The sequence below is a fragment of the Sprattus sprattus genome, assembly GCF_963457725.1.
Source record: "Sprattus sprattus genome assembly, chromosome: 1".
Lineage (NCBI taxonomy): Eukaryota > Metazoa > Chordata > Actinopteri > Clupeiformes > Clupeidae > Sprattus > Sprattus sprattus.
In genome coordinates, this window is record NC_137920.1 from 54,212,418 (window position 1) to 54,229,053 (window position 16,636).

A 16,636-nucleotide genomic window follows, 5' to 3' on the forward strand; every position below is an offset into this window, starting at 1 on the left:
ATGGTGAAACACGCGCTTAGAACCACACAGGAACATGGTGAAACACGCCCTTAGAACCACACAGGAACAAGGTGAAACACGCCCTGCCTTAGAACCACACAGGAACATGGTGAAACACGCCATTGGCCACCTCGTAGGCAGGAGAACGGGGCTCTGCGGGCCGGAGTCTCTCGGCACAATATGGATTTAATCTACTGGGTTTGGCCCGGTCCCAGAGGGAAGATAGTGTTGCATTTGTCCAAGTGTGACGCGCAGAAGGCCAGAGTTGGGATGTATGACTTTTTGAACGGTGGAACCGAGTGCTGAGCTGAATAATGGAAATACAAATCCTATTAATGTTTGATTGAATTACAAAAAGAAGGGAGCAGGAAAAAATAGCAGTGTTGCAGTCCAGTGACTCACAATCTCCCCTCTCCCCCCCCCCCCCCCCCCCCCTGTCTTTTACCCAATCCACACTTGGAAATGTTACATGGTTTTAGCAGCATCAAGGCATGTATTTGTTCATCCAAGTAGGTACAAGTGACTCACATCCCAGTATTTTCTTTCTCTCTGCGCCTTCTCTCCTCTCATCCCTCTCCTCTCCTCTCCTCTCCTCCTCTCACCTAACTCTCTCACTCCCTCTTTGGCGTGTGCGCGCGCGCGCTCTCTCTTAGCAACAGAGAAAAGAACGAGAGATGGTGCGACAGCAGGAGAAGGGCCCCCACCGCCGGCTGGATGACATGAGGAGGGAGGAGGACCGGAGGATGGCCGAGCGAGAGCAGGTAACCAATCGCCTTTACCGCTGCATTGCAGTCGGCCAATCGAGACGCGCCAAAGGCGTGGCCTTCTCCCAGCCTCCTCGAACTCCACTGTGAAACCTCTCTGGCCCTGGAATGTCTGTGACGGGGGTTGCTATGGCAGCAGGTTTCACAATGCAGCAGTGTGTGTGTGTGTGTGTGTGTGTGTGTGTGTGTGTGTGTGTGTGTGTGTGTGTGTGTGTGTGTGTGTGTGTGTGTGTGTGTGTGTGTGTGTGTGTGTGTGTGTGTGTGTGTGTGTGTGTCTCAGGGAGAGAGGTAGCTTGTGAGAGTGTTGTTTGCAGAGCTCGGTGGGTGAGCCCAAAGCCTCGCGCTCTGCTGCTCTCCCTGTCACTGGGATTCAGAGTGGCACCTGCTTCACAGGCACAACATCCACCACCAGCACCAAACCTATACGTTACATACACTCGCTTTGTCAGCAGATCAGCTGTGTAGGAACTGAACAAACATTCCAGGAATTTAAGAAATATTTTGACCCGTTTCCAAGTGCAACATCAGAGACAAAAAATGCCAGTGTCAGTGTTGCTAAGAGACTTTGCATTAAGCTACTCCACACTCCCTGGCTGCTGGCTCAGCCAGAAGAAGGGCGTGCCAGAGTACCAGCACATTCCCCTCTCAGTCTAGTCTCTTTAACATGGTGACGTTACTATCTCTCTGTCTCTTTTCCAGTCTTTTTCTGCAGTCCTCATGCTACTTTCCACTTTTCTTTTTCGCTCTCTTTCTTTCTCTCTCTCTCTCTCTCTCTCCCCCCCCCCCCCCCCCCTCTCTCTCTCTCTTCAGGAGTTCATAAGGCATAAGTTAGAGGAGGAACAACGACAGTTAGAAATCCTCCAGCAGCAGCTGCTTCAGGAGCAGGCCCTGCTCATGGTAACTCTGTGTTCCCTCTCTGCTGCTCTTGCTCTCTCCATCTCTTTTATTCCCCCCCTTCCCTGTTTTTCCCCTCCCTCTGCTTGTCCTTCCTCCGGCTCCAGGAAGTTTAAAGTGGGCTGGCAGATATGATTTAACTCATATGCTGTCTCCTTACCTGTCTCCTTACCTCCTAAGGTGATAAACAAAACAGAGCTTCTAGCATGATCTGGGATTTTGTTTTTTATATATACATTTTTTCTGGTGTTTATCAAGTGTTCTGGTACGGAACACTCAAGATTATGCTCACGTTGTCATGCTAGAAGCAAGTGTCTGCATGTCCCTTTGTGTGTGAGTGTGCGTGTGTGTGTGTGTGTGTGTGTGTGTTTATTGTGTGAAGCTTCAAAGACCTCAAAGGCTGTACAGGCCTCAGCAAAACTACTCCCATAAACACCAGTTCTCACCTGCCCATGACCTGGACGAATAGTCTGCCCCGAGCATGCAAGCCCCCCGCACAATCCCCTGTGTAGACGCCATATGTCCTGATCAATTTGCCCTGCCCACATGCGCGTTCTCCGCTGACGTTTCCTGTCTGCGTCCGTCTGTCTGTCTGCAGGAGTACAAGCGCAAGCAGCTGGAGGAGCAGCGGCAGTCTGAGCGTCTGCAGAGGCAGCTGCAGCAGGAGCACGCCTACCTGGTGTCCCTGCAGCAGCAGCAACAGCAGCAACAGCAGCAGGAGAAGAAGCCCCAGCTCTACCACTACAGCAAGAACCTGGAGGCCAACAACAAGCCTGCGTGGGCCCGAGAAGTGAGTGGGAGCGTGGGAGCGCCTACATGCCAACACTCACACGAGGGGGGCGGATGGAGAGAGGACAGAGTGTGCTGGATTTGTTCCGGATCTTTTTTTTTTCTCTCTCTCTCTCTCTCTCTCTCTCTCTCTCTCTCTCTCTTAAGTGTCCTTATGTGCATTTCTTTTCTTTTCTTTCCTGTGTTGTGTCTGTCTGTTTACACCATCAACCTCCCCTTCCTCCACCTGTCCCCCCACCCTTCTCCACCTGTTCCCCCCACCCTTCTCCTGGTTCTCAGGTGGAGGAACGGAGCAAGCTGAACAGGCAGGGCTCTCCTAAAATCTGCGGCACTGTGTCCGACACCAACATCCAATCACGCTCTGACTCCATCAACCTATCAGGGGCGGCACAAGCTGCCCAGACCCCGCCCATGCAGCGTCCGGTCGAACCACAGGGGGGACAGGGCAAGGTTTGTATTTTTATTTTTTTCCTTTTTTTTAATATTTTTTATATTTATATATATTCCTCCTGCCTGATGCTGTCCATATGGAGAGCAATATGTGGTCAGGGAGACGGGGAAGGCACAGTCACGACAAGTCGACTTTGTGGGTTTCAATATGGCCAAATGAGCGGCTGTCAAATGAATCTGATGAACCACAACATTATGAGCAGTTGCACTATATTTACAGTTCACTTAGCTTTTTCATCCACATCAAACTGATTATGTAAAAGTGCCTAGTCGGCTTCTTGTTCTTTCTTTTACTAACCTTCCTTTCCTTCAGATGCATAGATCTAAATCTGTCTCTAAAGTGCTTCTCTTCTTTTCTCTTCTCTTCTTCGTGTTGGTTTTCTGTCTCTGCCCTTTCTCCTGCATGTCTCAACTTCCTCTGGTGTGTGGGGAAATGCTATCCTGTGCTGCTTGCGACACGCGGATCCACTGCTGCCGGCCTGGGCCTCGACTCCCATCCTGTGCTCATACCTCCACAAATGAAAAATAAAAAATGGACATGATCTAAACCGATCAACAATCAAACAAAACAAACCCAAATGATTAACCTAATCTCTTTGTTACCCTTGATGATTTTTCCACCAAAATAACTATTCCCTATTCCCTCCAATCAAAACCAATAACATCCACTCATCCTGAAATTCTCCCCCTAATTCTCCCTTCCCCTTTAATCACCTTGTGACGCCTCAACCCCTCCTAACCTTGGTGATTGCTCTCCTGGTCCCACCCCCAGTTCCAGATGGCCCACCTGGTGCCCCTGAAGCCGTACGCGGCCCCCGTGCCTCGATCCCAGTCCCTGTGCGACCAGCCCACTAAGACCATGTCCGCCTTCCCCACACAGGAGCCCTCCCCCTCCCCCACCCCCCGCCCCCTACACCCCAGGGAGCTTGTGCGCCAAAACTCCGACCCCACCTCCGAGAGCCCCGCCCCACAGCCGAGGCCAATGAGGGAAGACCGCGGGCCCTGGATCCGCCTCCCAGAGATTGAGCAGCCACCAAAAGTGAGCGTGAAATGATGGCGATGATGATGATAATGATGATGGTGGTGGTGGTGGTGCTAGCACTATGAGTTGTTTCTCCACCAGCGAAAATGAAAATCACTCACACCCTAAAATATATAACACACCAAGGACGGCCGTGTTAAAGTAAATATACAGATCAATCATTAACAGACAAATCTGAGCGCAGTATTATTGGGCTGTGTGCTTTTGATTAGACTATGTTTATCTAAACATTAATTAACACAAGCCAGGCAGTCCTCTTACTAACCAACTAGCAGTGGTGGATGAAGTACACTAACTACGTACTTAAGTGAAAGTATAGATACCTGGTGTAAAATATTACTCCAGTAAAAGTAGAAGTATGCACTTTGAATTTCCACTTAAGTAGAAGTATAAAAGTATTTGCCTTCAAATATACTTAAGTATTAAAAGTAAAAGTACCTTAATAAATTATGGTTTTAATGGGCTTTTATCATTTTCACATCAAAGCTCGGGCTCAATCAACTGATATAAGATGAAAATACTAATGCCAATCTTTAAATAGTGTCTTACATTTGTCTATTTAAAAGTGTATAAGCACAAAACATTGAAAGCTATCTATTGCCATTAGGTAAGACAAAGTGGTTATGAAATACAAGAGAACAATTATTTAATTTTACATTTATTTGTAACTTCGTTGCACATTTAGTTATAAAAAATGTGGAGTTAAACATAAGCTCCTTTACTATATCACATCTGTCTGTCTGTGTTACCCTTAAACTCATAATTCCTGTTTTATGTTTGAATAATAAATACCATTACAGGAACTAGTTCCACAAAATCAGAGAATGCATGTGGTGTTGTAATAGTTTGTGCTGAATACTAGTAATAGCAGTGATATTCCCTACACAACTATAGGTACAAAAACAACAACACTTGAACTAGTTATACTAGTTTGTGCTGAAGACTAGTGTATATTCCCTACACAACCCGTACAAAAACAAAACACTTGACCTCAGATCAAACGTGAAGAAAAAAAATGTCATAAGAGGAACTAGTCTTTGCATAAATTGCACAAAACTACAGAGCATACCAGTCTGCACCAAAGACTGTAAAGAAGTATGTAGTGATACCTTTACCGAGGGAGTTTGTCAAGAACTACATGATAAAAGTTTCTTGTGCCCTTATAAAAGGCAAGCATTTTTAAATGTGAGCCTGAGCAGAAACTCCGTTGATTGTGTATGTTTCTTCCATCATTTATGTAGCGTTACGTAGGCTAAGCTTGAGCATAAAACAGCCTCAAAATGCTGCAGAATTCAACGTAGCTCACGCTCAACGAACGAACGAAACTGACAAAACCGAAAGGACTTCAGAGCAAATAGCGCTAATCCCTGATTGGTGTGATTGTGAACTCACTTTGACCTCTCATTATTTGATTCGCTTTGGTAAAAAAGGAACGAGGGGCTTTACTAAATGTAATGGAGTAAAAAGTACGAATTTTCACTTTGAAATGTAGTGGCCACTGCCAACTAGATCTCATTTACTCACAGTCATTGCTGGGTTCTTGCAAATGAATTAGAGGAAGTGAGTGTGCTTAAGTACTTAATGATTCAAGTATTTAGAAGCAAACAGGTGGCACTCTGTCCCTTAAACAAATCTGAAACAAATACATGAAATGCTTTTGTACACATTTGACTGCATTCATGCATGACCATATGTTTGAGTGTCTAAGTGCTGTTAAACAAGCTCTGTACCAAAAACAGGCCGTAGGTCTACTGTGGCCCAGAAACACACCTCCACAAACAGACAGACAAACAGTCTTCATCATTTGCCTCTGGTCATTGGAGAGAGTCTCTCAAGCTTATTCATAACTGGTTATGTTCCACACACTAAGGCCATCTGTCTGTTCCTCTTCCTCCTCCTCCTTTTTATCCCCTCTCTTTCTCTCTTTCTCCTCCTTGTCTTCACTCCTCCGGACTCAGATCCCCCAGCGGACTTCCTCCATCGCCACGGCACTGAACACCAACCTCTCCTCCGGGATCAGACACCCAGTCCGTGCAAGGTGAGCCACAGTTGAAGACCGCACGCACACACACACACACACACACACACACACACACACACACACACACACACACACACACACACAATCTCTGACAGATGGGGTAGATATAATTATAACTGATGTCAAGTAGGTCATCTGAGTGTACAGTATATGAGATTAATATGTGACGCATGTATCATGTGTAATGGCTGAGGTAATTGCTTGTCCAGATTATTGATTGTTGCTGTGACACGATGCTGAGCTAATTGGGCTTCCTGTTTGGCAGTAACCCGGACCTGAGCCGTAATGACCGCTGGGAGAGGGGAGACAGCATGAGTGTGGTGGCCAACCTGCCACAGACAGGCTCCCTGGAGCGACACCACATCCTCGGTCAGTGTGTGTATGTGTGTTTGTGCATGTGTACAGATCAGGCAGGTGAGGCTTGTGTGTGTCTGTGTGTTTGTGTGTTTGTGCATGTGTACAGATCAGGCAGCTGAGGTGTGTGTGTGTGTGTGTGTGTGTGTGTGTGTGTGTGTGTGTGTGTGCGTGTGCGTGTGCGTGTTTGTGTGTGAGTGTTTGTGTGCCTAGGGGTATCATGCTGTTGTTGTTGTGTATGTTTATGAGATTTTATTTTTTATTTTTTTTTTCTCCTCCAGGCTCCTCTAAAATGGATTCGTCTCCCATCCTCCACCATGACGGGCGGCACAAGCCAGGGGAGTCACGCACCTCCTCGCGCCCCAGTCGCCCAGCGGTATGTTTGAGCACCTCCCTCCATCCCTCCCTGCCATGGGGCTTTTCGCTCAGGTTTTAGACACTCCGCTGTAGTTAGCAACATTTGGTTGTTCAAATTGCACTTCAGTTTGTTCAATGATTTTTTTAATAGTTTTTTTTTATAGTTTTTTAGTAATTCTTTTTAATACATGTAACTACATTATTGCTTTTATTTTAGATAAATTAATCTAAACATATGCATCAGAAAGTGTTCAATATTTTGCAGTACTTTTTCAAACTCATTCTGTAGCTGTGCTAGATGTAGACATGACAGAGATGGTCTGGGGGTTTTGTCAGTTCCCTATAGTCAGTCTACTGCAGGCTCAACTTCCCTGTAGCCTGTGAAACTCTTTATCCTTTTCGCACTTTCACTAACCTCCTCTTCTGCCTCCTTCCCCTCCTCTCTCTCTCTCTCTCTTGCTCTCTTTCTCTTTTGGGATTGCTGTCATTTGCACCGCTCCCTCTGTGCCCTGACCTTCACTGACACCCCCCACCTTTCTTAATAACTCCCTCCTACTCCCCCTCCACCTCTGTACCAAACTCCCCATCTGTGATGCCCAGAGTTATAAGCGAGCTATAGGAGAGGTCAGTACCCAGTTGTGTCCGGTGTGTGTGTGTGTGTCCAAATGCAAGCTCTTGCGTGTGAGTGTGTTTGCAAGCACGTGTGTGTGTGTGTGTGTGTGTGTGTGTGTGTGTGTGTGTGTGTGTGTGTGTGTGTGTCCAAGTGCAAGCTCTTTTGTGTGTGAGTGTGGGTCCAAGCACATGCTCGTTCATGTGTGTGTGTGTGTGTCCAAGCGCAAGCTTTTGTGTGAGTGTGTGTCCAGGCACATGCCCTTGTGTGTGTGTGTGTGTGTGTGTGGCTGTGCCTCTGCATGCCACGTCCTTTGGTGTTTGAAAACACCCGTTCTGCGACCCCGAATGACCCCGAATGCACTGCAAATCAGATTATCCCGTGTAAATCCCCTCTCTTGGGCCTGTTTGCATGTCTGTCAGCCCCTGTCTGATGGCTTTTCTATTTTGCACGGACATTTAATTCTGGGAGCTTTGAATCCATACATTGCTCTTACTGGATGTGTCTTTTGTGTGTGTGTGTTTTGTGTGTCTGTGTGTGTTTTGGGTGTCTGTGTGTGTATGTGTGTGTCAGGACCACGGGCTGTACGCTAAGGAGCGGGCTGATGAGCAACCCAGACCCCCAGTGAAGGCCAACGACTACTCCTCCTCCTCAGAGAGCAGCGAGAGCAGCGAGGAGAGCGAGAGCGGAGAGGGACCCGAGGAGGAGGAGAGCCCAACTGACCGGTGAGGGGAAGAACCCAGAGAAACAGAAAAAGAGAGAGAGGGGCTATAAACTGGTAGAGAGAAGGAGAGAGGCTGAACTGGTAGAGAGAGGTAGAGGGAGAGAGGCTGAAAAATGGTAGAGAGAGATAGAGGGAGAGAGGCTGAAAACTGGTAGAGAGAGAGAGAGAGGTAGAGGGAGAGAGGCTGAAAACTGGTAGAGAGAAGAAGAGGCTGAAAACTGGTAGAGAGAGGGAAAGGCTAAACCAAACTGGTAGAGAAAGAGAGAGAGAGGCTGAAAACTGGTAGAACGAGAAAGAGAATCTAAAAACTAGTAGAGAGAGAAAGGGAGAGGCTACAAAAAAACTGGTAGAGAGAAAGAGAGAGGCTGAAAACTGGTAGAGAGAAAGAGAGAGGCTGAAAACTGGTAGAGACAGAGAGGCTGAAAGCTGGTAGAGAGAAAGAGAGAATCTCAAACCTAGTAGAGAGAGTGAGTCTGAAAACTGGTAGAGAGAGGGGGGGGGGGCTGAAAACTAGAGTGTGCTGGTAGCTATGGACAGAGAATTAAACCCTAAGTGTTTCAAGAAAGAGCCATGTTGACTGTCCATCCAAGGTTCTATCTGTCTGTGTTAACCCCACTCATCCTGGTTTACTATTTGCCTGTCCAGCCCGCGGGATGCAGACACAGACTCCGTGAACACCATGGTGGTCCACGAGGAGGAGGAGGGTGAGGGGAGAGAGGAGGAGCGAGCCGGAGGATACGGGGACCAGACCATGCTGGTGCAGCGAGTAAGTTTCAGTTTCTGTGTGTGTGTGCGTGCGTGCGTGCGTGCCTTTTCTATGTTGTCTGTCTACTGTAGCTATTTCAGCCTGAGTATGACAGCTCGGACTCATACCTGACATGTGGTCACGGTCAGTCCTTTGGTAGTTCTGGTCCTGCTGGATCCAGCAGGTGGCGTGAACATGTGTGCCGACCGCATATTTGTCCCTCTGTGTGTCAGACTCCTGAGAAGCGTAGCCATAACGGCTACACAAACCTGCCCGACGTGGTCCAGCCCTCCCACTCCCCCACCGACTCCATGTCCCACTCCTCGCCGGGGAAGGACTCGGCCTATGACGTGAGTCCTCCCGCTTCTCCGCCAGCCTAGCGGAGCGAGCTCTAGCCACTCTCCGTCATCTGAGGACTTTTGTGTCTCACTCTTAATTTTTTTCGACTGTAGTTTGTATCATTAGTCTTGTACGGTGTGGTGGTGCTGTGGTTAGTGTCACCGCTGTAAGCGGATGACTGGGGTTCGATTATGATCACTGCAGGTTAGGTCACTTTGGATGGAAGTGCTAAATACTTGGCCTACCTTTTACCTTTTAATCATGTGACAAATATAGGGTACATGAATAGATGGAGGCTAACCAAGAGCACTTGCTACACACAAGATAGCACTTTTCTCCTTGACGAGACACAAATAGTAGTGATAAACCAGTGATGTGATTCTTGTGTCTTGTGTTCTAGTATCAGTCACGAGGCCTGGTCAAGGCGTCTGGGAAGTCCTCCTTCACTACTTTTGTGGATCTTGGAATGTACCATCCACAAGCCGGGTCGGGGGAGTCCATCCCAGGAAGTGAGTACTGTTCATCTGGGCGGATAAGAGCAGGGTTATGTAGCAGCTCATCGTGTCAGGTTCCAAAAAGCTGACAATAGTCATGATTGGATGAGATTATCTGCTGGGGATTAAGTCATACCTCTCTAGTTAAAATCCTACTGTCCTTTTTTGATTGATTGTGGGTATTAAAAGGACAATATGGGTGTTTGTATTTTTATGTTTGTTTTCTGAACCCTGTAATCCACAAACCTCCCTGTGCTTCCAGCCCTGGGCTCGAGGTTCGAGCAGCTGAAGGCGGAGGTGCGCAAGGGATCCATGGTGAACGTGAACCCGACCAACACTCGACCCCACAGCGACACGCCAGAGATCCGCAAATACAAGAAGCGCTTCAACGCTGAGATCCTGTGCGCTGCTCTGTGGGGTGAGTTGGCATGTACTTCATGGTCCAGGTATCTGTGCGGAAGCTTTGGTTATTTATTGTGCTTATATTGTGTGTAACTGAACTGGTTCCGTGTGCGTGTGCGTGTGTACGTGTGTGTCCCTGTGTGTGTTTTGGGGTTTTGCTGTAGGTGTGAACCTGCTTGTCGGCACAGAGAACGGTCTGAAACTGTTGGACCGTAGCGGTCAGGGCAAAGTCTACCCCCTCATCAACTCGCGCAGGTTCCAGCAGATGGACGTCCTGGAGGGACTCAACCTGCTCATCACTATATCAGGTCCACTTCACAATCTGGCTGTTTGCCTCTCTCGCTCACACACACACACACGCACACATATCAGCACACAATCGCACTAAGACACACTCACACACACAACACATTCTTGCATCTGCTCCCAACTGTGCCATGTGTTGACCATACTCACCAACAGGATGGACAATTTGCCAGCGTATGTTATTTTCGTCTTGGCAGTGTCACAACGTTCCACTAACTCTGCATAAGTGCTCACCTAAGTTTCTGCTCTTCAACTCTGCATCCCTTCACTAGGCACATTACAAATTGAAGTTTTGTATATTTTTTAAAGATCTTTTTTTCCCACACAAACGTACTGTCTTGGTTGTATAAACCCTTGGTATCTAGGTAGGTCTTCCTCTGTATTTCCAGTCATAACCAGGAAGCAGTACTGGCAAGTAGCCATCTTCCCTCTCGCCGCACTGCTCAGGAGAATGACATGCCCCCCTTACTCTCCTCTCTCCCAGGGAAGAAGAATAAAGTGCGTGTGTACTACCTGGCCTGGCTCCGCAATAAGATCCTGCACAACGACCCCGAGGTGGAGAAGAAACAGGGCTGGACCACTGTTGGAGAGATGGAGGGCTGTGTGCACTATAAAGTCGGTGAGTGAGGCGAGGAGTGGGATAGCGACAGAGACAGAGAGAGAGAGAGAGAGAAAGGGATGGCGATGGAGAGAGAGAAAGGGATGGCGATGGAGAGAGAGAAGGGGATGGCGATGGAGAGAGAGAGAGAGAGAGAGAGAGAGAGGAAGGAAAGGGATATGGTCTCCAGCACCTTACAGTTTAACACCACTCTAATGCAAACACATCAAAGAGTTGTATTTTTTTTAATTCCCTTCTACTTGCCTTTTATTTTTGAATGTGAACTTAGAAAAACATACAAGTGCTGTATTGTAAATATATGCCGTAAAATGATTGAATTTATTCCAAGACTAAACAATAACACATGCCAGTATTTATTATTGCCCTTGCTCCTGCCCTTGAGTGGGCATCTGTTTCTGGGTGTTATTCTACCCACTGGTTTTCTGCCACACGCTTAGAAGTGGCCTTTGTGGCCGTTAAAGTTTGGAAGGAGCGTTGGAATGTAGAAGATGACAGCTGATACGTGCCTGTGTGCTTCTGTCCACAGTGAAGTATGAGCGAATCAAGTTTCTGGTCATCGCTATGAAGAATGCAGTGGAGGTGTACGCCTGGGCGCCCAAGCCTTATCACAAATTCATGGCTTTCAAGGTTGGGATGAGTTTCACCCCGAACTGTCTCTGCTTTTGATGATGTTCACCCTGTCTGTCTGCACTTGGCTCTGTGTGGCATACATTTCATCAGAATGGTTTTGAGTTACCTGCTTGCTCATTTCATAGTTTTAGTGGCAAGTTTTAAAAGAGAGTTGACTGAACACTAAAATCCTAATCCACGCTTTCTTTCCATCCTCTCACTTTTTAATTCTTTTTCACTCTCTCCTTTGATCACGCTCCTTCTCCCTCTCTCAATTTCTCAATATTTCTCCTTCTGTCTCTCTCTCTATCTCTCTCTCTCACCCCCTTCTCCTTCTGACCATCCCGCCCACCTCTCTCTCGCTCTCCCCTCCTTTTATCCCCCTTTCTCCTCATCTTCCTCCAGTCTTTTGGTGACCTGCCCCACAGACCCGTGTTGGTGGACCTGACTGTGGAGGAGGGGCAGAGGCTTAAGGTCATCTACGGATCCACTGCCGGCTTTCATGCCATCGACGTGGACTCTGGGAACAACTACGACATTTACATCCCTGTGCATGTAAGTCTTCACTCACATCGTCAAAGTACACTTAAACATGATGGTAAAATGGTGGTGGCCTTCAGATTGAATTTACCCCTCATTAACTAGCCCTGATGTGATGAAATGTCATGAATTTCAGCACATGCGAACACACACCCTTCAGCCTTCAAAAAAGGTCCAATCTGATCTAGAAACAGTTAAACGAGGAGTCATTTCAATTTAAATAAGCAATATAGTAACAAAGTAGATTTATGGGTTTCCCTTCCCATTAATGATATTTTGATTTGGATTATTAGTGTCTACTTTTAATGTGGTGAGAGTGAGATTCTACGCCCAGTGAAGGAATTTGACAGATGAATCACAGATCTTGTTTGCACATGAGTTAACTGGTAAACTCAACTTGATAAAGAGCTGACTGAACTGACTCAACCGATTGAACAGTAGCACAGTGATGAAGTTCTGGAGCTCTTAAACTAATTAAAGGCCGATTCAGAGCAAGTCTAATGCCTCTCCTCTTCTTTCTTTTTTTGCCACCATCTCTAATTTTATAACATATTATTGTCTCTTTCTGTATGAAGTGAACTTTCCTACAAATGTTCTTTCAATTGCACTGAAGTCTGAGAGCTGCCAGAGGTGTGAAATGCTCTTATTAGCATATTGACTGTCAGCAGTCTAGCCATACACACCCTGCTGCAGCCATTGGTTGAAAACGACAAGGAATTGAATTAAAACGTCTTGTGATGAGACGGAATGAGATTCTGTCTATTGGTCAGCTTTTAACTTACAAAACGTATCCCCTCCCATTTACAGCTATTGCCCCATAAAAACGAAATTAAAATGTTCTAGATAATAATTTAATTAATATTCTGTCTTTAGGGTTTTGCTCCGGGGTTATGCCATTTCTTGATTTGCCTTCCGTTTTCAGAGTTCTATCTTTAGGGTTTTGATTTTGGGGTTATCACGATTTTTGCTTTGCCTTTCATTTTCAGAGTTGCAATGTCACTTTCGAGGCTGTTCCACTCATATTCCGGAGCTTCCTCTTTGTAATGTTCTTGAGATTCACTTTTGGCATGTAATTATACAGAGTCGGGCTTACTCTGATATTGAGATAGTCATTTCGCAACTTGGGACATGTTTGCCACTCGTGAATATCTAACCTGTGTATTTTCAGGTAGATTTTGAAATCTTGCGCGAGCTTCGAACCTGCGCTCTTCAGGTTAATGGTAGTGTGTACCTGTGTCTAACCGCTTAGCCACGTTGCTGGTAAGGATTTAAGTCAACGGTGCGACCAAGTAACTGGTTTATCATTCCTCCCTCCTCTGGTGTATTTCTCTTCTGTTACTGGAGCATGGGAATTCGGAATTGTTTAGTGGACTTATGTGAAGTTTTAATTAGCCTATGTTCACTTAAAGGCGCCCTAGGCAACATTAGAAACTTTAGACTCGAATAATAAACGTTCAATTTCTAGTCTTTTTTACACGTAATAAGTTTTAATAACACCATACTATTACATATCGACATTCAAGGAGCACGGTAGATCGCAGGTTATGCTAGAAATGGCTTAGCATGGGTGGGATGGGGAAAGATAACACCTTTCCATCCAGACGCAAATTTAGCTAATCAGAATCTGTAAGTGGTTTCCAGATATAGTTGATCTGTCTTATTTGACGAAGCAGTGAGTTAGCTGTCTTTCAATATCTCTTGTCGAATTATCTCACATGTTCAGGGGCGGACTGGGGGGAAAAAGTGGCCCGGGAGTTACTGTCAGACCGGCCCACTCAATACACGGCGCGCTGCCCACTAAGTACACAGCGCACTGCCCACTCAGTAGGCCTACACACCGCATTGCCCACTCAATGGATCGCACGTATCGGTCAGTGGCCTACTGGGAAAAATACCCATACACTTAACATTATTTTGGTTAATTACAAAGAAATTACATCATATATGCTTGTTTTTTAATAACATTCGGATCCACCAATTTGCCTGGATGGACACATGGAATAAAATGATACTGGCTATTGTAACACTCCAAGGTACAGTTTGCAAGATGAATAGTATCAGATCAGATCAGATGGTTATCAGATCAGATGGTTATACGTATAACTACAAAGCCTATTGGTTAGTACACTCAAAGCGTATTAGATAAATATACTTGAAATTAGTGCTGTCAAACTATTACAATATTTAATCGCAATTTTTTGTCAATTATAAATGTCCCTTCATTTATTTTGTATCCATTTATCCATGTTTTATTCCAGAATCATCTATCTAGATAACATATTAACATTGTTTATAATGTAAGTGTTGTGAAACGCAAGCTTTACTTGGCCAATTCAACACCTTTAGATAACATATTAACAATCTAGATAACATTGTTTATAATGTAAGTGTTGGTGTAACACAGTGATTTTAGCATAACAAACTAGCTGGTTAACTTATTTGACACAAGTTACAGTATTAGGAATGATAAGATTGCCCTATTTACAACTACCACCATGGATAGCTTGCTCATCGATTGTAAACAAGTGACTACAGCTCACATGTTAAAATAGATAATCTCGATGTTGACAACAGCTTGCTTATTTTACCAGATCATAACGGTCTCAATTTAAGACATACCGTTAGCTAGGCTTGCTGTAGGGAACGTTACCTCATCTGTGAATAGCAAGCTAACATTTGGCAAGGTCAACGCCACATCTTACCTTATCACAATGTCACCAGTCAGTGGTTTTCCAAATAAAATGTAGGCTAGAGTAATTGACATTTAATAACATCTCAAACTAAATCAGACTGACGGAAGAGATTGACAGAGGCAGCAGCAAGCTGTGCCTCATCCGTGTTAAGGGCTAGGGCTGACTGCACACGTCAATACGGTTGCTTGCCCTGGCTGGGCGTGTTGCTTGTATGTATGCAAATCCAAATGTAAGAATCCCAGAATCCTCTAGGCCTACCTCAATCGGCACAGCTGAGAACACTTCGGCTGTGTAAGAACCAATTTTCAGGTGTTCATTAATAACATAGAGATATGTTCTTACGTTGAACTTCCGAAGTCCGTAAAACACATAAGTAACGTAAAAAAAAAAAAGAAAAATAGTCACCATAGGTGTGAAGACAGATTGCAAGTAGGACTATAAATATCAGTCAGTGCTGCTTTAAATATATGTTTTTTAGAGGAAACTAAATTAATAAACTTAAATATATAATACTGATATGCGCTAAGAGTGGGCCTGATGGCGGTGGGCCGGTTGATGATGATAATGGGCTGGTGTTTTGGGCCATCGGCCCACCGGGGATGTCCCCGGTATTCCCGATGGCCAGTCTGCCCCTGCACATGTTTATGGTGGTATGGGGGGGGGGGGTTCACACCAATGTGGGCTTCTACGGCAATACACAGGGTCGAAGATTGTCGTAAATCCCACATTTCATGCAGTGCCAATGTGCACCCCTTTGTCACTGTTAGGAGTCTGTAAACCATAGTTACGGTTAGCAGTGGTTCCATAGTAAGGCTTTTTTATTTAATTGCAGATCATTCCTGGATCACTATTAGAAAATCTAAGTACATGTTGTGTTGTTTCTTTTCCAAGACTGAATGTGTAAACCCAGTTGTGTCATTCCATACCATAACACACACTCTCTCTCTCCTCTTCTCTCTCTCTCCTCCTCCTCCTTCTCTCTCTCTCTCTCTCTCTCTCTCTCTCTCCCTTAGATTCAGAGTCAGGTGACTCCTCACGCCATCGTGTTCCTGCCCAGCTCTGACGGGATGGAGATGCTGCTCTGCTACGAGGACGAAGGCGTCTACGTCAACACCTACGGCAGGATCATCAAGGATGTGGTGCTGCAGTGGGGAGAGATGCCCACCTCTGTGGGTGAGTCCTACACACCCACACACCGTACACACACCCAGACTGTACACACACACACACACACACACCGTACACACACGCACATACACACCTACGGCAGGATCTTCAAGGATGTGGTGCTGCAGTGGGGAGAGATGCTCACCTTAGTGGGTGAGTCCTTCACACACACACACACACACACAAACTGTTCTCACACACACACACACACACACACACACACTTACACACACACACACACACACACACACACACGAACACACACGTACACTCACATACGCATGCGGGCATGAGTTGAGCAACTTTCCCCATCTTTCTTTCCCATAGCTCACATCTGCTCCAACCAGATTATGGGCTGGGGAGAGAAGGCCATCGAGATCCGCGCCGTGGAGACGGGCCACCTCGACGGGGTCTTCATGCACAAGCGAGCGCAGAGGCTCAAGTTCCTGTGCGAGAGGAACGACAAGGTGAGCCGAGTACACCTAACACACACAGACCTGTTCCACACACACACACACACACACACACACACACACACACACACACACGTACACACACGCTTCTACTCCCATACAGCCAAATTAACAGAACTGCTGTATGTGTATATATGTTCAGTGTATACAATATATAGCGCAAGACCCCCACACTCCATTAGGATGACTGATCTGTGCTGGATACGTGAGTGACTGACAGGTCT

General features: G+C 46.1%; 1 protein-coding gene across 6 annotated transcripts in view; it reads left to right on the top strand.

Moving 5' to 3' along the window:
* The window catches only part of mink1 (misshapen-like kinase 1), a 39,050-nt gene that overhangs the window by 20,917 nt on the left and 1,497 nt on the right, over window positions 1–16,636 (top strand). The window contains exons 13-32 of one of the 6 annotated variants that reach the window (XR_013968655.1): window positions 654–761; window positions 1,575–1,661; window positions 2,257–2,448; window positions 2,727–2,897; window positions 3,670–3,936; window positions 5,898–5,977; window positions 6,246–6,349; window positions 6,616–6,710; window positions 7,292–7,315; window positions 7,875–8,026; window positions 8,671–8,791; window positions 9,004–9,120; window positions 9,510–9,618; window positions 9,866–10,021; window positions 10,170–10,313; window positions 10,796–10,930; window positions 11,457–11,557; window positions 11,945–12,094; window positions 13,803–13,949; window positions 15,786–15,829. Coding sequence is in view for 5 of the 6 variants with exons in the window: in XM_080838774.1 (XP_080694900.1) it covers window positions 654–761; window positions 1,575–1,661; window positions 2,257–2,448; window positions 2,727–2,897; window positions 3,670–3,936; window positions 5,898–5,977; window positions 6,246–6,349; window positions 6,616–6,710; window positions 7,292–7,315; window positions 7,875–8,026; window positions 8,671–8,791; window positions 9,004–9,120; window positions 9,510–9,618; window positions 9,866–10,021; window positions 10,170–10,313; window positions 10,796–10,930; window positions 11,457–11,557; window positions 11,945–12,094; window positions 15,786–15,945; window positions 16,267–16,406 (2,613 nt within the window). In the remaining variant the exon portion in view is untranslated. Of the gene's footprint in view, window positions 1–653; window positions 762–1,574; window positions 1,662–2,256; window positions 2,449–2,726; window positions 2,898–3,669; window positions 3,937–5,897; window positions 5,978–6,245; window positions 6,350–6,615; window positions 6,711–7,291; window positions 7,316–7,874; window positions 8,027–8,670; window positions 8,792–9,003; window positions 9,121–9,509; window positions 9,619–9,865; window positions 10,022–10,169; window positions 10,314–10,795; window positions 10,931–11,456; window positions 11,558–11,944; window positions 12,095–13,802; window positions 13,950–15,785; window positions 15,946–16,266; window positions 16,407–16,636 lie in introns of those variants that run through there. The other 5 variants (XM_080838774.1, XM_080838775.1, XM_080838776.1 and 2 more) reach the window with 5 other exon arrangements.